At 44.9% G+C, this 21,682-nt stretch overlaps 3 protein-coding genes across 4 annotated transcripts; 2 read left to right on the top strand and 1 right to left on the bottom strand.

Moving 5' to 3' along the window:
* Positions 1-289: 289 nt before the first annotated feature.
* si:ch211-79k12.2 (uncharacterized protein LOC568844 homolog) lies at positions 290-3,462 on the top strand. 2 transcript variants are annotated; one of them, XM_037453751.2, is made up of 3 exons: positions 290-476; positions 714-939; positions 1,020-3,462. In XM_037453751.2, exons 1-3 carry the CDS (start codon positions 450-452, stop codon positions 2,507-2,509), a joined length of 1,743 nt encoding a protein of 580 aa, XP_037309648.2. In that variant the 5' UTR covers positions 290-449; the 3' UTR covers positions 2,510-3,462. The 2 variants fall into 2 exon arrangements, with proteins under 2 accessions (XP_037309648.2, XP_037309647.2); XM_037453750.2 differs by having other exon boundaries at positions 642-939.
* si:dkey-34d22.1 (discoidin, CUB and LCCL domain-containing protein 1) lies at positions 3,458-13,911 on the bottom strand. The gene is made up of 15 exons (XM_037453748.2): positions 13,742-13,911; positions 10,892-11,113; positions 10,281-10,418; positions 9,244-9,295; positions 9,087-9,159; positions 8,421-8,554; positions 8,267-8,304; positions 7,843-8,034; positions 7,192-7,304; positions 6,893-7,067; positions 6,688-6,780; positions 6,441-6,534; positions 6,088-6,125; positions 5,893-6,003; positions 3,458-4,583 (listed from the first exon to the last, which is right to left on the bottom strand). The coding sequence occupies exons 1-15, from the start codon at positions 13,842-13,844 to the stop codon at positions 4,150-4,152; spliced, it is 2,010 nt and encodes a 669-aa protein (XP_037309645.2). The 5' UTR covers positions 13,845-13,911; the 3' UTR covers positions 3,458-4,149.
* A 427-nt stretch (positions 13,912-14,338) lies between these two features.
* LOC119197187 (glucocorticoid modulatory element-binding protein 1-like) lies at positions 14,339-21,075 on the top strand. Its single transcript, XM_037453276.2, has 10 exons — positions 14,339-14,731; positions 15,802-15,943; positions 16,270-16,328; positions 16,513-16,634; positions 16,767-16,870; positions 17,316-17,500; positions 17,840-17,977; positions 19,539-19,676; positions 19,893-20,009; positions 20,091-21,075. The coding sequence occupies exons 2-10, from the start codon at positions 15,819-15,821 to the stop codon at positions 20,573-20,575; spliced, it is 1,473 nt and encodes a 490-aa protein (XP_037309173.2). The 5' UTR covers positions 14,339-14,731; positions 15,802-15,818; the 3' UTR covers positions 20,576-21,075.
* Positions 21,076-21,682: the final 607 nt, after the last annotated feature.

Below are 21,682 nucleotides of genomic sequence, written 5' to 3'. Positions count from 1 at the left end.
TATACTTAATCGATGACTTTAATTTATTATTTAGTCAAGCTATTTCATCGGTGTGTTTAGTCAGTGTGATAATGGTCCAACTATAATGTGTAGAGGGCACTCTAAAGCATAAAGATTGATTTCATAAAATCAGTTTTTAATTGGAGTAGAGTTTGATGCTCAATATGTATGAATATATAAACAGAACAATATATATAAATAGAGACAAAAATATGTGAACGTCATTTGAGTAGAAATTAGAAAAAAGAAAGCGACTAAAACGTGGGTCACGTGGGTAAATGACCCGGAAGTAGAATGTGCGGGGTGAACGGGAGAAAGCTATAGCACAGCTGCAAGAAAGAACGCTTATTTTGTTGTTGTTGCCCCCGCCTGCAGTTTTATGAAATATTAAGATCATTGATCTAAAGCCAAGCCGTCGACCTGACAGCAGCCGGCGTGTGTTCAAATCCATGGACAAAGAGAAGTGTGGCGACGTCGTAAGTAGGCTTTCCGTTATTTACTCGCTGTATTTGGAGAGGAGCCAATGGGATCCAATAAAGCAACGATCGCTCGATCCATTGTCACCGCATTGCAACGTGGACTTTTGGCCATTCATACACGAAATGCATTCAGACTGCAACTATGCCTTGTACTTTTTGCAGCGTCCTCAGTGCTCCTGGATGGAGGTGCATCAGTTCATTGGTGACCTTATCACATCTGGAAACGCCTTGCAGGATCAGCCAGATGTGGTGAACGCAGCATGGGGCGTGGCTGCTGCTGCTGCTGCTGCTGCTGCTGGTGGTGGTGGTGGTGGGGTTGAGGCGCTGCGATTCAAAGGTGCCTCACTCGAACCCCTGCAACAACTCCGACCTGTCCGGGACAAGTCGGAGGCAGAGCCAGGTCGACGGATCCAGCCCGGGACGGCACACAGGAAGGGACAGGCCCGAGACAAGAGACAAGGTTAGAGATCAACAATACAGGTTAGCCCCATCATCCTATTGCGTAATTTTTGTCGTGATTTATATTTCTTTCATGCCTAGATGTGCATAATGTCTGCACCTGTCCTGGCTGCCCGTCAGCTACTTCTCCACCTTCCTTAGAGACTTTAAAACCAAGGCAGTCTGTGGCCGCGCCCCCTCCCTCGGCCGCGTTGTGCCACCCCAAAGACCTCCGCGGTGCAGCTTCCATGAGCCTACCCGAAACCCCTGAACCGAGCAGCACCACATCCGAGCTAGAGAGCACAGCGTCTGTTCAGCCGCAGAGGGAGGACCAAGAGCAAACTCCTCCCACCAGAGCGTCCTCGGGCTCCTTCTCCCACCTCCCCATGTTCCCCTGCTTGTGTTGCCATCGCAGCCTTCAGACCTGCGGCCAGATGCTGAGCAACCAGGAAGGCACAGACCCACCCTTTCCTCATGGCCACCATCCTTTTCATCGCCACCAGTGTCCCGTGACCTCTTGCCTTCCCTGCCCTCAGCAGGCCCGCCCCCTCGCGCCGCAGTTCCCCAGCCCCTTTCCCTGCTTGCCCTGCCAGGGCTCCTTTCCTACCCGCTCTCAGGTCTGCCACCACCAGCACAGGCAAACACACGCTCCGCAGCAGGCGCAACGAGCCAGGGCGGCTACGGCCATTTTGTCGCTCCATCCCTGCATGCACTGCTCCGCATCTTTCGCCCGACCGTCCCAGCTGCTGCAGCACCAGCGCGCCGAGCACGCCCTAAAGCCATCCGGCTTCCTCTGCACGGAGTGCGGCAGGGCCTTCAACTCGCACAGCAACCTCCGCATCCACCTCAATGTGCACACCGGCGCCCGGCCCTACACCTGCTCCGACTGCGGGAAGAGTTTCAGCCAGTCGGGCGCTCTGAAGATCCACAGGCGGATTCACACCGGTGAAAGGCCGTATTCCTGTGGGTTTTGCGGCAGGGGGTTTCCCCATCTGGCGGGGGTCCGGGCCCATCAGAGGACCCACACAGGTGAGAAGCCCTACTGCTGTAGCCAGTGCGGCAAATGTTTCACCCAGTCGGGAGCCCTCAAGATTCACACGCGCATCCACACGGGAGAGCGGCCCTTCACCTGCAGCTTTTGCGAGAAGAGCTTCTCCAACCGCTCCGGGATCCGCTTCCACTACCGCACGGTCCACGGGCTGAGCCCCGAGCACGCCGGACCAGCCGGACCGGCTGGACGTAGCTGTCCGCCTGGGCGTCCCAGGAGTTTTCCTCCAACCAACATGGTGATGAATACACCCAACAGCGCGGATAGCAGCGCGCACGCCGCCCCCGAGTGCGCCGAGCCTCCGGCCGCCGGTCAGGCTGCTAATGGGAGCAAGTCGCAGTCAGAGGGAACAAGCCCAGGCGGCAACAGAGGGACGCTTGTGTACACATGCGAGGACTGTGGCCTGCGCTTTAAGGACGCCCCGTCCAGAAACAGGCACCAGGCTCTGATGCACTACTCGGACGGGGATGAGGAGGAGGAGGAGGAGGAGGCAGGGGAAGAATTAAGCACAAACAAGAGGGTCCACGATAACAGCGGGGAGTGAAACATAAAAACATCTGAGTAAATGGTGAATAAGATTCCATGTTAAAATCATGCGTGCAATACTGATGGTAAAGGTGCAATTTCCATGGTTGAGACCATTTCTATTGGCTCTCAATAGCCAGCGGGTAAAGGCTAATGATGCTGACAGAGCGTTTACCGGGAGAACAACCTCACATGCACTAAAAGAATGTGCACGGAGCAAGCGGGACCTCCAAACACACACAGAGGGAAAGGGGACTTCTGTGAAGTTGTTTTAATGCGCTTAATCCCGTACATTGCACATTTAAAGTGGCTTTGATTTGAAATGTTGATTTGGGCCGTCCCTGTGGACAACAGTGTTTCCAAGCACCAGGGCCCCATTTAGAAAAACCAGCAATACGCCCATCTGCTCGCTGATGGCTTTGTGTACTGGTGTGGGCATGTGGCTCATATAAAGCTAACAGTATTAAACTGTTTCCTGATCAGTTCTTAGTTTAACTTAAAGTTTTGCTCCTCAGTCTTTGCTGTAGCACTTCTCTATTTGCAAGGTTTCCAGCTGCCTGATTTGGCAAATTCATCACTGCCGCAGGCTTCACATCTTTTTGAAAATGACCTCTGACACCGTGTTGCTGCAATCACACACAAGGCCAACTTATTAAGTCTTTTTCTTAATAGAGTTGTTTTATTGTGCCTTATCCAGCAGGGTTAGAGGTCAGCGAGGCAAAAACTAAATGTGAAACCACAATGCTTATTAAAGCAGTTCAATTACAATTACATTTGTTGAGGGGTTATATTGAAAAGATTAAAAATATATAACGCCTGGTAATGGGGAAAGTTTTCAATCTTCTTCTTTTAATACAACAGCAATGACTGACAGTTTAGTTGAATTAGTTTCTTTCTCTTAGCAATTTAATCTTTTTATTCCACACAGAGATATATGAAAATATTAACTTTGGATAGAAAAGTTGAATTACATTGCTCTACTGTGGCAAAAGATAGACTGCTACATACTGGAATGGTTTTTAATGTTTTTTTGTATCTTGGTCAAATCATAATCATCATACCATCTTGCCTGTTGTGCCTTTCTGTGTTATACTACAATACAAAAAGAACATGTTTATTTGTTACTATGAATGTTTTAAATGGGTGACAATTATCTGAGTAAATTAAACCAGGAGACCAATAATTGCAATACATTCCTGTTTATGGCTCAATAGAGCCCCCCAGTGGTTACACAAAGTAATAGCAATCTTGACCACTTTTCACAGAACATTTTGAAATATACATTGTGAACACAACGTGAAGACATGTAACATATTTCATCCACTCTTGCCTGTTAAATACCCTGCGTACATTGCTGTATGTATTTTCTGAAAGTGCAGCTTGTGTTTAAACATTTTAATAAACATAATCACTGAGGGGAAACTGAACCTGCATTTTCTTTGTGCACCACAGGATACTCTGGCTGTTGAACTACATACTTCCTGGGAGGAAATGTTAGTGTGCATACGGCTCTCACATCATTGTGCACAGCTGATCGACTTTGGGTACATCGCTCACTGGAGGTTCAGCTGTGTCAGCATTAGTTCTGTCTGGACAACACAGTCTTCTGTCCTTTTGAGATCGCCTTGGCCGTCCCTTTTTTCCGTGTCTTTATCGTCTTTACAAAGGCTCCTCAAAGGTGTGCTTCTGTAGTAAAGAGTCACATGACTTGGGCTCTGCATACACCACGCTGACCGGCCTTGGGCCATTGGCATGCAGGGCAGGTGTGCAGTAACCATTTGACAGCATCCTGTGTGAGGGGCAGTCATACTGAGCGTGCCCAGACGTGCTCCTAGTTCCAGCGGTCGGCGCTGTTGTATGCGAACCGCTGTGAGCGACCCCCGTCAAGGTTTGCAGGACGGACTCCGAGGGCAGCTCGCTGAATGGCGTGGCGTACTCGGGCTCCGGGGGGAGAGGCTCGGCGTACTCTGGCAGGTTGCCAGGGGTGTCGTAATGGTTGAAGGCGAACGGGGTGGTGTAGCCCTCATCGGAGGACGGTCTAAATGTTGAGCCAATCTTCTGTCCGACGGCTGCAACATCGGGCTCTGCATAGTCTGCAAGGCCAAATAATAATAATGTATTTAGTTTAAGGTGCAACAAAGATTGGAACGTTGGTCAGCTAAAATCATCATCAAATACAGAATAAGCTACAATTTAGTATTCAGCCAAGAAACCATTTTCCCCAGTATCCTTTTCTATGGTTTAATATATTTGTTACCTGGTAAGAATCATCTTAAGTTCTTTATCTTACTTCTTACCACTACAACTTGCTGCATTTGTTCCTTTAAAACATGGCATTTCTAACCAAAATATTGTTCTTTGTGAGTGTTTCATGCTAAATAGAGATTCTTGGAAAACATTGAGATATTACTTTTAAATTGAACAGGATTAGAGTGAAATCTTTAAAACCATTTGACTACCTTAAAGTATCTTTTAAAATACTGTGATATCATTTTAAAGACAAGGCTCAACTACTTAGCCCTTCCCAAGCCTCTGGATAGCTAATAATAAAAGTGAACCGTGAGCATGAAGGTTATTCACAGTGATGTCCTTCCCTCTCCGCATTTCAAACAGCCATGTCGAATCACCTTCTATCTCCATATCATATTATATCTTCATCCTCAATATTTAAAAGAAACATGATGGTACATACTCAGTAATACTCAAATACTGTAAGAAAATGTCATTCAACCGTATTACAAAAGCTTTATCTAGAAGGTAATTGCTTATTTGCATCTACAGTTTCTGGGAAAATGCTTCTTCTTTATTTAAAATCCATCTCTTGTTCGGGCCAATGTTGAGAAAGCCACCAATAATATCTACTCCGGACAATGTAGCACTCCACACCAGACCCTCCTGTGCCTCTCCAGAAGAGGCTGTGGCGTGGGAGACCTTACGTATGAGCCTCAGAGCTAGAGCTATTCTAATTAGAAGGGGTTGTGATTGTCTTTGCTCTGACCCTCGGTCCTGTTTATCACTGGACCTCTCAGTGAAGGACCCCCTTCGGGGAGGGGGACCGGTGGTGATGGGAGGGAGGGGGGAAATTAGGCTGAGCTCCAATTAAAGGGTCTCTTTCAGAGGCTCCACAGGCCGGAGAAAGGAATGTTTATACTGTGTCTGGGTGACGGGCTGAGCCTGGAGAAAGAATGGACGGCCCATGCAGAGAGCTGTTTGCCTGTCAGGCCGGGCATGAGCTCCTCACACTGACCACTGAGGCCAGAGGCTGTTGGAGCAGGAAGGAGGGAAGGCAGAGTGCACCACTTGAAGTCACTCAGTTAACCTCGGGAACAGACAAAGACGAGACAGCAGCTAATTAAAACTAGTGACACAGAGGAGAGGCTGTGCGTTTCGATGAATTCTCACCATTAAGAGGAGGGCTTGGCAGAGCGTCATGGACATTTCGCTCCAGTGGGTAGGAGATGAGATCGGATTGTCTGCACGAGAGACTCTTCGCCTGGAAGCTCTGACAACCGACTTGACAAAACAAAAACACGTCGTCAGGCTTTTTATGAGAAGATTGAAAAATATCGGCTAACGATCGGAGAGCTCTTCACTTACCTGTTGGTAAGGAGTACTTCATTTGTGACTCTTTTTTCCTACGTGGAGAAGGAGACCGACACACAATCAGAGCCTTGTACGTTCTTTATACAGTTTCTCAGGCGTGCTGTGCAATATTGGAGACGTGGTAGTCAGTTATTCAGATAAAAGATGGATTGACAACATATTTAAATAACGGATTCATCTTTTCAGTTATCTTTAAATCCAAATTTTTACAATGAAAAGAATAAATAATCAGCTGATGATTCAATAATGACAACAATCATCAACCGTGTACAAGTAAAAAAACACTTAATTTTGTAATATACTATGTGCTTAATAAACTTTTTAAAAGTTTTAAAGTTTTAAAATACCTTCTCTTCCACCAGACTCCAGCCAACAAACAACTACCGCACATTATCAGCCCCAGGACCACTCCCACTGCCACCACCACCGGCTGACCGGAGCCTACAAGAACACAAGTAAACACTTTCACCAGACTGAGCAGCGTCGAGTGTAAAAAAGCAGAAAATAAACACAACGATCTCACTGATGTGACATCTAAAATAGACTGGCATTAGATGTCATCCTACACATGTCAAAATGAACACAAGTACCCACTCAGTCTCGTGTCCACTAACACTGGGCCATGGGTGGGCGTCGGGGTGGGGCTGGGCCGCGGCGGGCCCATGTTGACCTTGACGGGCGGAGACTCTGTTGGACGATTGGACATCGTAACACCGGTGGTGAAGCCATAAAGTCGCGCTGCCGCACGGACCGAGCAAACATCGTAAATTGATCCGGGACAACTGGTGAAAATACCCACCGGCGGCCGGGCGCGTCCTCGGTGTGACCTTGGCAACAGGACAGCCCAGGACTTGCAACTGAGCTGAAGCGCGGCCACGCCAGCTCAGTGGCTGCAGCCGTACGAAGCGGGCCACCGCGGGAGGGAAAAGGCTATTGAGGACCCGGAGGTGTCCCTCAGTATAGGCACGAAACACCTGAGGACCATAACAACCAAGTAGCTCATTCACAGAGATAAACAGGAAGTCCACAACATAGACGCAGTAGCCACGTGAGCTCTGGCGCCCAGGTGAGCCTCGCTGAATGCGGTACCATGCGTACCTTTTTTTCCTTGCTGAGAGCCCCTTTGTAAAGCTTCCAAGATTTTCTGTCCTTGCTGAAAAAAACACTGAAGGATTCTATGTAGTGGTCGTTTGATCCCTTGGTTATTATTCCTGAAAAAGGTAATAATACAGTTATGGAAGATGACACTGGGAAAATAATTTAAACATTCAAAGGATAAGCCTGATGATGTAGTATTTAACTGCCAACGGATCATACAAAGAGAACCGCTGTGCTGGGACTCGTCTCATTACTTATTGAGCTGCTGACCCTGTCGGGTCCCCGAGCTCATCGCGCTACAGAAGAACTTAATTCTTTAAGGGCAGGGCAATTATTTTCAGCACGGAAGCAAAAGGAAAGTGTGCGATTGACTAATCACTGTGGCCATGTTTATCCCAATTAGGGAGCGGGTCAACCAGTGCAACTCAACAATGTGTTCTTAATAGTTTTTGGAGAACAATGGAGGTCAGTGGGGAGAGGAGTAATCTATTATATGTCAGAGTTTGGGCATGCACACACACACACACACGCTTTTGGCCTTTTCAAAATAATACAAAAGATCATCAGACTTATCCTTTATACAGCTACATTAAAGTATATCATTCAGTACATTTTGCACACATACAGTATTCTCTTTTCAACATTTCTCACCTGTGATAGTGCTTCTATCACTCAGACCCAGTTCCACCCACGGGTTCACATCATTACCGCCTGCAGCCCAGGGCAAGAACTCGTTGCTAGAATCGATGTTTCTGGAGGACCAGGACATTGCGTGTCCTTGGCTGTCTTCATCCCAGAGAGATGATGCATTTAATCCAGAAACCTTCAGGATGTTGTTGCAATCTGTTCGGGGACCAGAGTAAATGATGCAGCAATGAACGAGGTATATTATGTCCCCACAATGTGTTTATATATAGAGAAACATTGTAGTGACAGCGGCACAAGCTTCCTCTTTATAAAATGAAGAAAAATATCTCTACCTCAGGTAGAAAATCAATGTTGTAAAAAGGAAAAACACTGGGTGTGTCCCATATCCCTTTAACGGGTAGTGATAACTGTCATTTCTTGGGCATACCTTGGTTGAAGAGCAGCTTCTTTTCAGACAATGATCCCCTGTCAAAAGAGGACCGTTAAACAAGGTCAGCGCATCTACAGAAAATCCAATCTCAAGTTGTTTGTGGCTCAACGACATCCACAATCACACGTGTGTGCACCAACAGGAGACCCACATTTTTGAGAGGATTCCATTGGCAAAGGTGGATTCATAGAGCGTGAGACTCCTCCCCCGCTGCACAGTGACCCGACCTCCCAGACTGTCAGACGCTGCTCCGGCGTGCACGGCCGACTTGCACAGGACCGACGTCTGCAACAGAGGAGACACCACGAGCACTTTCACACGTCGAGTCCATTGACTCATTAGCCACAAAGAGCTTTGTTTATTCTCGCGCTTGGCGCAGCGAGACCTCCGAGTGCGTACGGAGGCGTTTGCACTGTGTAGCGTTAATCTCTGAAACTGCGAAGAATCAAAGAGACTCATAAATATACCACATTAACTATAGTTGTAATGGTTAAACAGCCATGAACCCAACTCCGCAATGACAGGAGGGATTTATGTGATCGCTAAACTACTATCTCACACACATGGACTACTTTATTGTATTACATGCATTATAACGGAACAAAGGGTTGAAGATCCTTTAGACAATTTGATTCGGCTCGCAAAATATATACGCAACTAAATGAGGATTGTTAAGATCTCCTGTTGCTAAATCATTTCAAAGCAAATTGGTCTTTTTATAATATCAAGTGAAGTAAATGGTGCTTTTTTCTCAAGTATTTGTGACAGTCACGTGGTTGTGCACGGCAACTTACACGACCAAACGTGGTTTACTTACATCTCTGTAGCCCTGCTCAGAGTTCCCCCAAACATCCCCCGTGACATCCTTACATCCTGCAGGGCAGTACGCACTGAGAAGGAGCGGAAACAGACATGAGAAACATTTTCTACCGAATTTAACGTTACGGGGAAATGTTGGGAGGTCACCCACTTACCTCAAAAGCTGCGAGCTGGAATGGGATCCTCGTTGTAAACAAGAAATGAGGTCTACAACAGCAAAACAGACACATGTGCATTCAAATAAACACTCTGTATGGCATGGGACTGAGAAACTCAACCCCCCCGCCACCAACACACACACACACACACACACACACATTCACATAACCAGGCCCACTATATATGTGCGAGATGGTCTGACATTCTACATGCACCGCGTCAGGGGATAAGCGGTCAATGCTGTTGATGTGACTAAGCCCTTTGTTACTGTGACTCTGTCCCAGTTCACGAGTACAGTGAATGCTCCTCGTGTGCTCACACTTCACAGACAGTGGTTTGTGTGTCTGGACGTGGGCTTAGCTCCAGACACTGACTGGTTTCAAAAACAACTCAGTAAAAAACAGGAAACTATGATACATACTGTACAGTGTTACAGGATTACTTCATCTAGAGAAAAGGGAATTCTCCTCTAAGTATAGACTAGGATCCAGACCAAACCAGTCCACGTGGTTATTTGGAAAAGTGTAACCATGGTGCCATTTATGTGCACACGCAAGGCATTTATGTGTTAAACTGTGCAGATTAACCCAATCAGCAGACAACCAGTTCCAAACACGGGACGGTAGTTCGGCTCGCCGCGGGAAGAGGGGAAAAAGAGCTGCAGCTACTCCGACCGACCGGCTACAGCCTGAGGCCTCGATCCATTCAGCCCAGAGGAAGAAAAAGTCTCACTGCGGCTTTCAGAGCAAACACGCCGGAGCAAAGATAGCGGTGGAGGATGAATGCCAATAGGTGACTCACAGACTCGCAACAGCACATGCACATTAACACACACACAATTACGCATGACAAATATTCACACAGACTTTGGAGTAACAATCACACCAGTGCTAACTTGTAAATGAGCCCTTGGTAAAGCTGAGCTTTGTGCTCTACGGGCTCCCCCAGTAGTGATGCCTGAACAACAATGTGCGATATGCATATTATAACCTTACATACACATATGTAAATGAAGAAGTTATAAATGTCATACCCGGATACTGGTCTGTGGCATAAGAAAGTAGAAAGCCTCGTCCAGAGCGGTGGGGGCCCGACTTGAACGTCACTGTCACTTCATTGCTCTTTAGAGTCAAGTTCTTCTGTGATGCATCAAGCTTCCCGCACACCGGACCTATGGACACGCAGACCCACAGACTACATTTGAATAAAATGATTGCATATTAATATGAAGAGTGAAACAAATAGTCAGTCCCTCGTTGGCATTTTTTCCGAGATGTGGACGTCTTACTCCATTAGTGTAAAGTGAGGAGGCGAGCCGTGTAGATTGCATGTAAGAACACTCCTCCAGCGGGGAGAGGAAACTACATCTACAAACTACAATCACATCATTTTTTTATCACAGGACACAACTCGACACCTGGTTGGAGAAGGGTCATGTGCCGGCTGCTAAAGTGGGTTCGGTCAATGTATCAAAGTACTGGGAAGCCTAGTGTGTATCCTAGGAATGACAAGGAACATAATCAGGCTACCAGCAGGCAATGCAGAAAGGAACTGGCACAGGGGACAAGAGAGCACATCTGTAATGTCTCAGACACAGTGATCACACAGATGTTTAAAAAAACAGCCATCCACCAACAAGCTCACCCAGACTGGCTTCTCCGCTGTTGTCTGCGATCAGCAGGGAGCCGTTCCTGCAACCTGGACTGCTCTCTATGTCAAAATCCCCAAACAGCAGGCGCAGCGTTCGCCCGTCTGGCACCCGAAGCCTCCACCTGCACCAGGTGTCACTGGGGTAGGTGCCCGGATAGTTCTGAGAGGCCAACGTGCCGGACTCCGTGCCCAGCAGGGAATGTCCACAGCCATTTCCTGCCATGATAAAAGCATGAGAAGGAGTCTGTGATGGGGAAAAGATGTCACTTCACAAGGTTAATGCAACATTAGGACATGTTTATGGACAGTTGGTTCCCCATTTAGATGCCAACACGATGCTTATAAAGAGTGGATGGATACGGAAACTGAAGTAATTCTTCATGTTTTGTGCCAACACCTTTTATTTCTAAAAATGTCGTCTTCATGACTGAAAAAAAGCTGAATTGGTGTACAAATGTAATAGATTTTATAGATGTTTTGACAACTAAATTCTTTTCAGAAAATGTTCAGGAGCCCAAGCTGGCATATTCACATCTATCCAAAACCCAAAGATGCTCACTTGCATTGCAAACTGCAAAAAACTAAAGAAACCAGAAAAATATTCACAATCAACAAACTTAAAAAGTATTATAATAGTGGATTTTTCTTTCATTAGAATGACTGAAGGAATATAAAACAATTACCAGAGAGTTCTAAGAAGACCAAGATCAACAAACCGCAGACAGCTTGGTCATTAATTCTCTTTGTGAATACACAGAATATTCAGGGATTTGTTAATACGCCACTTCAGGACAGATGAGTAATAAGTCTCTTGTGAACAGGGCATGTTTATACTCTTCTGATCTGCCTGTGAGGGAAGAAACCGGCTTCACACACACACACACACACACACACACACACACACACACACACACACACACACACACACACACACACACACACACACACACACACACACACACACACACACACACACACACACACACACACACACACACTATGACCTGTGCGCCGGATATATTGCTACATGATGCCCCATTAAGAATAAATACAAAATGTGTACTTTTTAACTTAATTTGAAGAGATGTTGTATTTGACAGAAAGGATTAAAAACCAAGTAGACCAACAGTCTTTTTTACTTGTTAATCTGAATGTTGATTCATTACCTCCTCTGACCTGCGGCTGCTGTGACTAACACTATAACGGGAACGGAAAACACAAATATTTAGATCCTCTAGCATCCCTGTGTGTCACAGGAAATAAGTCAGCTCCCTTAGTGGTCAAACAGAGATAAGTGCTGTGTGAGCGGTGGGCTCAAAATCGACAAAGTAAAGTAATGACGTTTTCCCAAGAATGGTCAAAACATGGAAGAGGCACCAGTCTCCATCTCAGCCTATGCGTTATCTCTGTGCTTGTTTTCCTTATAAGGCTCCTGGAGATGTGTTAAGGGGAAACGGGAGGACAACCTTCCACTCAACCTGTGTCACACACACTTCCTGCTTCGCGCCAACCCTCAGCCGGATTCCCGGCAGTTCCTCGGCTCCTGATACCACAAACCGTGGGATGTTATTGCCCCTCCTCAAGTCCCCAAGGGACTCCCTGGAAATGCCAAAGCGACGCACTGTAACCATGGGCAACAGAGCGTGGATCTGTCGCCTTTCCGGTGGGAGGCCACAGAGGCCACAGGGGCCGCATAGCCGGGGAAGTTCTGGGTGGCCGGTAATCCCCCCCCCGCTCCCCGCTGCTCACTGAACCCTTCACCTAGACTCTGACTCCAGGACAATCTGCTTTCTACTTCCATACAGAGAGTCGGTTTGGATTATTCGGACCTGTTTGGAAGATTTGTTACAGCCAGCTGGAGAGGATCTGTGTGGCAGGAGAGCACACAGTGGATCTAAAGCAGCCCCTCAACGTTGTGCTTTCCCTGGCAGGTCTTTACAGGTCCACACTGGCAGACAGGAAGTTCACCTGTGCTACCTGTCACTACATCGCCTCATCCTGTCTTGTGTGTCAATCACAGCGGGAACAAGAATGTTGTTACAACTCTGCGGCGGCGGGAATGTTTCCGCCAAACCGCCCCCCCCCCCCCCCCCCCACCCTACAGCCCCCCAAACCCCCTCCGCCCCACAGCCCCCACAACCTAAGCTTTTTCCAGGAATCAAAAAGTAATTAAAAAAAAGTAAATGACTCACTTATCTTCTCATGTAAAAAAAACAGACACACAAATTCACAAAAAAAACGTATTGGTGGTTTGGAGGAGTGTAACAGTCTGCTGGCCAGTACATTGCTTTTCTATTAGTCTTTTTCTCTGTGCTCACTTGGAGAAAAAAACAAAATACCTGTGGGAAAGGTAAGCTTCTGGCTGAGATTAGCAGGTAAACGTGCACAAGGGAAGAGTATGTAAAGAATGCTGGACGTGCTCGACCTTTGACCCCACCTCATCCTGATATAGTGCATTTTGCACACTGACATAAACAAATACAATATAGTGAGTTTCATTGAGACATTATATGAACACGTTTACGCATTGTGCATTACAGGTCTTATGGTGATATCAGTTAGCACAGCAGTTCAGTATGTGCCAGTAAGGGTTTTGTTAGGTTAAAGTTAGGATCACTGGACCTCGTTACAATTCTGCCACTTTTAATTAAACTAGTTATGTCACGACATACCACTGAGTAAAAGTAAACAAGTAAAGTAAACAATCATCGTGGTCAGCTATTCGTAACGAGGATTACTTGTAACAACTACTGTTACTGTGCAGTTCAGATCCAACAAGATATTTAAAATAAAAGCTCATATTTCCTTATCAATAGCGTCAACGTAATTGCCTTTTTTTCTTACCCTCCTGGCCGTCGACAGCAACGGAAAAAACGGTAAAAGTGATCCATAAAACGGTTACGAGAGACTTCAAAGCATCGCGGATGTTTTCGCACTTTGACAGCATGTTTTCCGAAGCACTACGAGCAAAAGTAAGGTGCAAGCCTCGATGGCTCGAGCTTGTGTCCGGAGTAAAAACTTATTCTGCATAGGACTGGCTATTTACTATTGGCTACGACACGTAAACTTGAGCTCTCATTGGTTCTCCGTCAGTGTCAATCACAGGATCACAAGCATTCCATTTCCAGATGGGGGAGGGCTGATTTGTAGTTATGGGTTGATCTGATCTGAGACCAATCGTTTGGCAGTAACACTAATGATTTATACTCTTATAATAAATCTTAATATGGCAACACCGAATAGAAATCCATAGAATTCTATTTATCATGTATGTCGGTGGCTATTTCCAAAATACAGAAAGTTAATTATACTGTTCAAAAGTCAACATAAACGTATATAAATATACATTACATACATGTTTTTTAAAAATGTCTTGGGAAGTTTTGAAACGCCAACTACTGCGTCAAATTGCAAGTAGAAAGCCTGCCACCTGCCGGTTGAATGAAGGCAACAACAAAAACACAACACTATTTGCAACTGTTTTCAACAGCTTTCATTGCATGACAAACCAACACGACATCAGACCACACACGACGCTTCCGGAGCACATGCTATTGAGCCCAAATTCCACCAACGGGAATCCGTTCAAACATCAAAAATGAAGGACGTCCTTTTGGGGTTGAGACGCATGTAAGTGAGCACATTGACGCCATAGCTCAAAACCGAGCCGCGCCGTGCGCGCGGGGGCCGTTTGACCGATTTACGCATAGCGTGCGAACTTAACGGCCTCTCGTGACAGCGGGACAGATGCTTCTCAGCTCACCGCAGCTCACTGCGCATGCTCCCGCGGCTCTCTGACCAGCGAGAGGATGAACCACTCTCTGCTGTAGAACGGTAAGCCAAACTATGGTTATGTTATTTAAAAGTAGCAGGTAGTGGGTTTACAGAGATTTTTAGGGGGGATCTAAACCGAGGGGTTTTTGTGCACGCTCCTCTGAGACGGCAGCGCGCCCCCGTCGCACGCTTGCTGGCCGCGCTGTGCGTGCGGTGCGTTTGAGTGGGCGAAGGAGGGTGAGAAAGGCACGCAACTGTCCGTGTGGGAGTTGATCCAAATGGGGCTACTTGGGGCTAAAGTGTGGAATATGTCGCTACATTTATGCTAGCATGCTATTTCAATGCATGGAAAGGTAGTTTGTTTGTGTTTCCCCATCATGGAATTAGACAGTGTGTTTATCTCTCCTCCTTTTCAGTCTGTGCTTTTTGAATCAGCTGTCTACTATGGAGCACTGAGAGAATTTTATCAGCAAAATCATTCTTAAACTTAATTCATCAAACCATAGACTGCAGTCCAGCCTCATTCAAAATGAGCTATAAATAGTAGCCTACCTTACATTATATTTGCTTTAACAACTTAAAACGCATTTAAATTATTACATTCTGACAGAAAAAAATACATAACTAGGATTTAATGATTACTTAATATGACTTAATGATAATCTTAGAGATTGTATTTGTTCAACAGGTCTTTATTGGTACTATACATAGACGTGGCCTGAATTCAACAAGATTGGATAATAAAGTACATGCATTTTTAATTAAGATAAATTCACTCTTTAGTAAACATTCATGTCCACGGTAGCTATTGCATTCCTCCACCAGATTTAGAATGATTGTGTTATAACCCAGGTTTTAGTTAAAACTGTAAGCCCTTGTCCCATTAACTATATTAACGTTCATCCTCAACAGCAATATATATGGAATCAAGGCCTGTCCATTTGAGGATTATACAATTTTAAGCCAAGTATTTCTACGTCAGTTGCAGAAGAGAAGGCTGCTGGGGGAAGCTTTCGTTGACTTGTGTGAGTGCATTAAATAGCATCAATGCACGCATACCTGTGTGTGTGTGTGTGTGTGTGTGTGTAATCCGGACGTTAACGTGCATGCTTGTTCCTCTCTGCGTGCAGCTCTGTGGGGAGGGCTGATGGCGGCTGCTGAGGTCAACGTGTCTTCAGGGGATCTCATGACCGTGAGGGAGGAGGAAGAGGAGTCAAGTGGCAACAACCATAAGACTGAAGTCATCGTGCACCTGCAGCCCATACTGCACGGGTAACATGACGGCTTGCAGCATTAAAGGGGACAGTTGATGTTTGGTTTTGTGATACAACAGAGAAAACATTTAAATATATTTGTAAAAATGTCTAGACCTATTTTGATCATCATGATAATATTTGTAAAATATATTTTGCTATTTTCCTCCAACAATGCTGCTTAATAAAGGCTTGAATCAAAAAAAAGTCAACAGTCAGCATTTACTGTTCGAAAATATTAGATATGCAACAGGTATATTGCATATTTTGCTGTTAAAATAGAAATATTCAACTCTCACAAAAACGTCTTTGTGTTGACTATGCAAAGTGTGTTGCCCTCTGCAGGATAAATGATGACACTGCTGAAACTGGCACGACAGTGTTGGCCATCGAGGCACATCACGGTACGTGACACAGGGACATTCTCTTTCACTGCTGACACTAAGCTACGACAAGTAGATATTCCTGGGAATACTGTGCACGAAGCAATACTATTGTGATAAGACAGTATGATTAAATATACTTATACTAAATATATAACATTGAGTATATAACGCTATTGCTGCAAATGTTCTTTTGGCCTGTTAGAAAACAGTAGAGCGGAAGGAGAGGAGGTTGAGTATGGCTACCCGATCACCTGTGGAGACAGCAGAGCAGTTCTACTATTTAAGAAGTTTGTGTGCCCTGGAATCAACGTTAGATGTGTCAAAGTAAGTAGACGTAGATAAACCTTCTTCACTTAACCAGACACGATAATCTTCACATTTTTACCTGCTATTTCTGGCTTGATGTTCTCTCTGCATCCTTTCATAAACAAACGCTGTTTTCTTCTTCTCTTAAAGTTCAATGACCAGCTCATCAGTCCAAAGCAGTTTGTACATCTGGCAGGAAAAGCTACTCTGAAGGACTGGAAGAGGGCCATCAGACTGGGAGGTGTGATGCTCAGGTAGACTCGTGAAACTAAAATTAAAAACACAATATTACTGTCTGTCCTGTTCCGTCTTGCTGCCGACTGATGCTATTTGTAAACGGCTGTTTATGTGCATGACCTTTAATTACTGTGCTACATTGGGGTTAAAGTGTCAGTCCTGAAGTACCTCAAGTCTAATGTAGTCGACATCACTCCGTGAGGAGCATTATTATGATAGCAGGAACACATCTCAGGCAAGAAAGCGGCTGACTTTGGTTGTGTTTGCACTTGTTCTTGCTCTTACTGCGAGTCAATATACCGAGTCAATATGCAATATCTGCCCTTGGGATCTTTAATCCTCCAGAGGTGAGATCAATGGGCTTCTGTGTCAGATAAACCTCTGTGAGGATTGTTAAACAAATTCAATACCCACTTCTCTTGGATTCTCGGTGTTCTTTTAACTTGCCTCTTCCCCTCGCAGGAAAATGATGGACTCCGGCCAGATAGATTTCTACCAGCATGACACCGTGTGCGGCAACACCTGCCGCAGCACTAAATTTGATGTGCTGATCAACAGCACGCGGCTTCCTCCGGGGACCTCGGTGCAGCCGGGCCCGCCGTGTCTGGCTCTTGACCTTGTTGGAGGACGTGTGCCTCCCCTGACGGGTAGGTCTCACTTGGCATTTACAGTTTGACATTTGTTTCCATCCACATAGGCTTAGGCTGCTGTTTATCCATTATATGATTGATATGACACGGACAAAAAACTTTAAAGCCACCTGGATATGATTTATCTTCAACAATGAAACAAGAATGTTACCAGCACGGTTAGGAATTTGTAAGTGAGTGAACCCACTGATACGGTTTGATAAACGCACCGGTTTCTTTAATGAGCAACCCACTGCACAGATAGAAAAACAACCAGTTGGTAGTCTTCTGTTTGCTCATGTTCAATGGTATATGACATTAGTTGGTTTCCAATTTACAGTGTATCCTGTTTTGTAGTAATTTCAGGAGAGGTAGAGGAGAATTTGGAGAAGAAGTTGAGTGCAACGGCAGAGTGGAGCCCTTATCCAACCCGGCATGTAAATCCCACACCAGCCAACGGATATGGCGCGAAGAGAAAGAGGAGTGACCCCCCAGGTAAATGCCAGAGAGGATGTAATGGGGTTAAATGTCCCGAACGAGATGAGGAAGAGTTTGTGTAGTATGTAAATGACTCTCATTCAGCATTCATTACGTTATGATGGCACAAATATGACATGCAGCAGGAAAGTCCTCACCGCTAGTGCTCCACTGTGACTTTAAGGTGCGTTTGGTTTAAAAGTTGTGTAGTCTAGTAGGATACCGCAGATACCAGTCATGTTCTTACCTCTACAGTAAACCAAGGGAAGTTGCATTTATGTCTTTTATTAACCTCGTTGTCAGCTGGCCAAGGGCAATGCCCTAGAGATAAATTTGGAAAGTTTATTAGACGCATGTCTTATTTAGGAGTCACAGGTTCAGCCCACTGACCTTCAGATCTCCTGAGGCTCTGCATTTGAAAAACATCCCCCCTTTAATTTGCAACAATTCTGGGGGATAGGAATCTAAACTGATGAGGAAAAGTAATCGGAAACATCCAGATTCAATTTGAACCCGGCGATCGGCCTCCCTGCAGTCCGTCAGTCCCTTGTGTCTCTTGCAGCTCTGCGCCTCTGATACATTGAGCTGATGGACCTGCAGAACTCTGCATTTGGGGGATATCCTTCTATTCCTGCAGACTGACCTTAACAAGTTGCTTAGCACTAAAAAGCAGAGAGTCACATCCCTTAACAATTACATCGACGCCATCTGACATTTTTAAGTGCGGCTTTTCCTTGCAGAGACCTGAGCTTTGATTTAATGGCATTTTAAAGGTGACCTGATTTGACATTGTTCCAGCCAGACCACAGTAGTTAAAAGAGCCTCAAGTGATCTTTGGTGTGGATGGCAAACTGCAGTGCCTCACTGCACAAGCTTGTCACGGGGCTTAAAACAAATGGACAACACTAAGGAAACATACTCAGCCTTTAACTACTCTTCTCTGTGTCCAGATATGGTTTCATTCCATTAGCCAACATTCCACACACGGCGAAATACATGCGTTTATCTTCAGATAGCTGTGAATGGGATGTGGAATATTTTCTGAGGGTATATTGCTTTTATCTTGACAGATAATTAAGCTAACTTGAAAATGGAAACATCTCTTTCAAGATAAGACATCAAGCACCACTGAAATGTTATCACTCGAATAAATTCAACTTGTATTTGGCTCAGTTTTATACGGATCCAAAGCCATTTGTCTCCCTCCATTCTGGCCTCTCCTCTTTCCCCACCTCTTTTTTCAACATAATCCTGCTCTTTCATTTCTACCTCCGTCACCCATTTAACATCCTGCCACCAAGTGTAGCGCTCTTCCCATTTCCTCTATCTCATTATATATTTTTTCTTTGTTTCTCCAACCCTGACAGCCATCTCATTAATCCTACATTTCCTATTTCCTTTGCCTTAATGTCTCTTTGTCTGTCCAGCGCCGCAGCTCACATACACAAATCACCTCTGCAAAACCATTTTTTTTCTCTGTGCATGTTTTAAAAAAAATCATTATTACATGAAAAGACATACACACACAGAGAGTTCAACACGTATCATAATAACATCCCAGCTAATTGACCATGTCTAGATGGAGTACTGAGCTTGTGGAAGGGTGTGGTGGATTCGGGGCTGATGGGGGAGGTCCTGTCCAGTCTCCAGACTGAATTATTAGCCACTCTCAAAGGAGTGGAGGTTCGAAGTGAGAAGGCCAATCTGCAGGAGACAGGTGAGGGCTACCCACTCGCTTGTGAAAATAATTGCTTTAAATATGGAAAACTCCAGTCAAGTTATTAGAAAAGTAAATCAAATTTTAGAATGTTTTTTATTAAAGGCTCCACCTGCTAAATCTGGTTTTAGAGTGGAAATTATGGACATTGATTTCTGTGCTTTGGAAGTGCTGTGAACAATCGTATTAATCGTATGATGATTTTTCTTCTGTCAGATGCCGTCATACTTAATTCCCTGTGTAAGATGTTTGGCCTTTTAGACTCAGTGAAGCGAGCTCTGGACCTGAAGCGCAGCTTGGAGGAAGGGAAGCAAACCCACAACAATGTTTATGGTGAGAAAGCGGTCGAAGGCACCTACATACCCTGGCATACCAGTAAAATACGTTAGTGATAAATGTCTTGTTTTTCCTAAGTGTCGGATGAGATTTTGCAGCAGCAGAAGAGGCAGACTCGTGATGAAAGCCGCTCCCACAAACCTCAGTCCTCGAAACACCTAAGACTTCAACGCCACAACTGTTCACACAGCCAGACCCACAACTTGCTGTCCCCTGTCAAATCAAGCGCGGGGATCCACCCTCTCTCCGCGGCCGGCTTATCATCTTTCGCTCACCTTATGCTCCCCCTCAACCCTCAGCTCTTGGGCCATTTCTCCGCCTCCGCTGTCCACAACGCCAAGCTGCAGATGGAGCATGAGATCAGTGAGACGGGGAACCAGGAGAAGCTTCGCAGGCTGGTGCAGTATGGCGTGGACGCAGAGGACGTCTTAGACATCCACCAAGAGCTCGCACGGAGGACTGCTAGGCATCAAGGGGACCCTCGCCTTAGAAGTGAGAGAGTGAAGGAGACAGAGGGCGCGTGTGTTATCAACAAGGGGTCAAAGAAACATAAAAGTAAGTGAGGGAGATAAACAACGTCTAAAGGTGTCAAGAAGAGCCTTTCTGTTGGTGAGTGACTGACATTGAAATCACGAGTACATTTCTTATTATTCAACCGTAAGGAAATTAATTGTCAACATTTCTTTTCAATTTTCAATTCAATTTATTATTGAAGTAATTTTCTACAAAATAATCCCGACAGTAAACTTGGGCCATTTTCCTTACCTTTGGACTTTGAACTGTTTTAGAAATTGCAGTAATTTTTGTAATATGAAGCTCTGGGATCTGAGTTTTGTTTTGACTATTTACTGATATTTTATAGAGTAATCTGCAATGAACAGTAGACAGCAATCAATAACTAAACTAATGGTTATGTGCAGTCCTAAAACACAAACTTATTTTGTCTACTGAATATAATTTTAGGAACAATACTTGTGTTTGCATTTTTAAACTTAGTTAATATCAAAATACATTTCTAAGAAACCTGTAGTTCTGTGAATACAATATTTGGTTCTATTTCTGATACTTGATACTATTTTTGTTTGTCTGAAAACTAGTTGCAATGTTGTGAATGTTGTACTTTTATAACGAATTTCCAATTGTATTTATAATTTATCATTCTGCAAGTTACGCTTGCATGTTGAATTTGATTTGGATTTGATATTTGAAATATTTCTTGATCTTGATTTTTTAGGCCCTTTTCATAGTGCTCAAGAGCCATCTAACATCTTTGGACTATATACTCTCTTTCTGAATAACACATGCTTGACAGTGAGAACTGTACATTAGCTAACTGTTGACAGGCTGCTGCCTCTTGCAAGGTTTCAATAACATGTGCTGCAAAGACATAATGTAATTTTACTCAACCCGTTCTCTTCATTAAAGAAAAAATGGAACAGGAAAAAAATACAAAATGTACATGAGTGTAAGAAGAAAAGTGATACAGATGGTCCAAGATGAAGAAAGTTACTTTAACACAAACAGCTTGTGGATAATAGTTATAAAACGCTGGTGTTGATGACTTTGTGACGTGAAGAGTGCCCACTGCAGGAAGCCAATACTTTAGACATGCAGACGGATTTGTTGTGTTTATTCTTCCTCTGAGTCACACATCACACCACACTTCTCAT

This window comes from Pungitius pungitius, chromosome 11 (genome assembly GCF_949316345.1).
Source record: "Pungitius pungitius chromosome 11, fPunPun2.1, whole genome shotgun sequence".
Classification (NCBI taxonomy): domain Eukaryota; kingdom Metazoa; phylum Chordata; class Actinopteri; order Perciformes; family Gasterosteidae; genus Pungitius; species Pungitius pungitius.
Note: the sequence above shows the minus strand (reverse complement) of the source record. Positions and strands in the feature narration are given on the sequence as shown.

What these genes read in the sequence shown, in the direction of transcription:
- si:ch211-79k12.2 (XM_037453750.2), top strand. Translation starts at nt 450, where the DNA reads ATGGACAAAGAGAAGTGTGGCGACGTC. An exon ending in AAGAGAAGTGTGGCGACGTC is followed by an intron (nt 477 to 641) that starts GTAAGTAGGCTT and finishes TACTTTTTGCAG; the next exon opens with CGTCCTCAGTGCTCCTGGAT. An exon ending in GGCCCGAGACAAGAGACAAG is followed by an intron (nt 940 to 1,019) that starts GTTAGAGATCAA and finishes TTTCATGCCTAG; the next exon opens with ATGTGCATAATGTCTGCACC.
- si:dkey-34d22.1 (XM_037453748.2), bottom strand. Translation starts at nt 13,844, where the DNA reads ATGCTGTCAAAGTGCGAAAACATCCGCGATGCTTTGAAGTCTCTCGTA. An exon ending in GAGGACGCGCCCGGCCGCCG is followed by an intron (nt 6,781 to 6,892) that starts GTGGGTATTTTC and finishes ATCGTCCAACAG; the next exon opens with AGTCTCCGCCCGTCAAGGTC. An exon ending in GCCAAGCCCTCCTCTTAATG is followed by an intron (nt 4,584 to 5,892) that starts GTGAGAATTCAT and finishes TTGGCCTTGCAG; the next exon opens with ACTATGCAGAGCCCGATGTT.
- LOC119197187 (XM_037453276.2), top strand. Translation starts at nt 15,819, where the DNA reads ATGGCGGCTGCTGAGGTCAACGTGTCTTCAGGGGATCTCATGACCGTG. An exon ending in GGCCATCGAGGCACATCACG is followed by an intron (nt 16,329 to 16,512) that starts GTACGTGACACA and finishes TTGGCCTGTTAG; the next exon opens with AAAACAGTAGAGCGGAAGGA. An exon ending in AAAGAGGAGTGACCCCCCAG is followed by an intron (nt 17,978 to 19,538) that starts GTAAATGCCAGA and finishes GACCATGTCTAG; the next exon opens with ATGGAGTACTGAGCTTGTGG.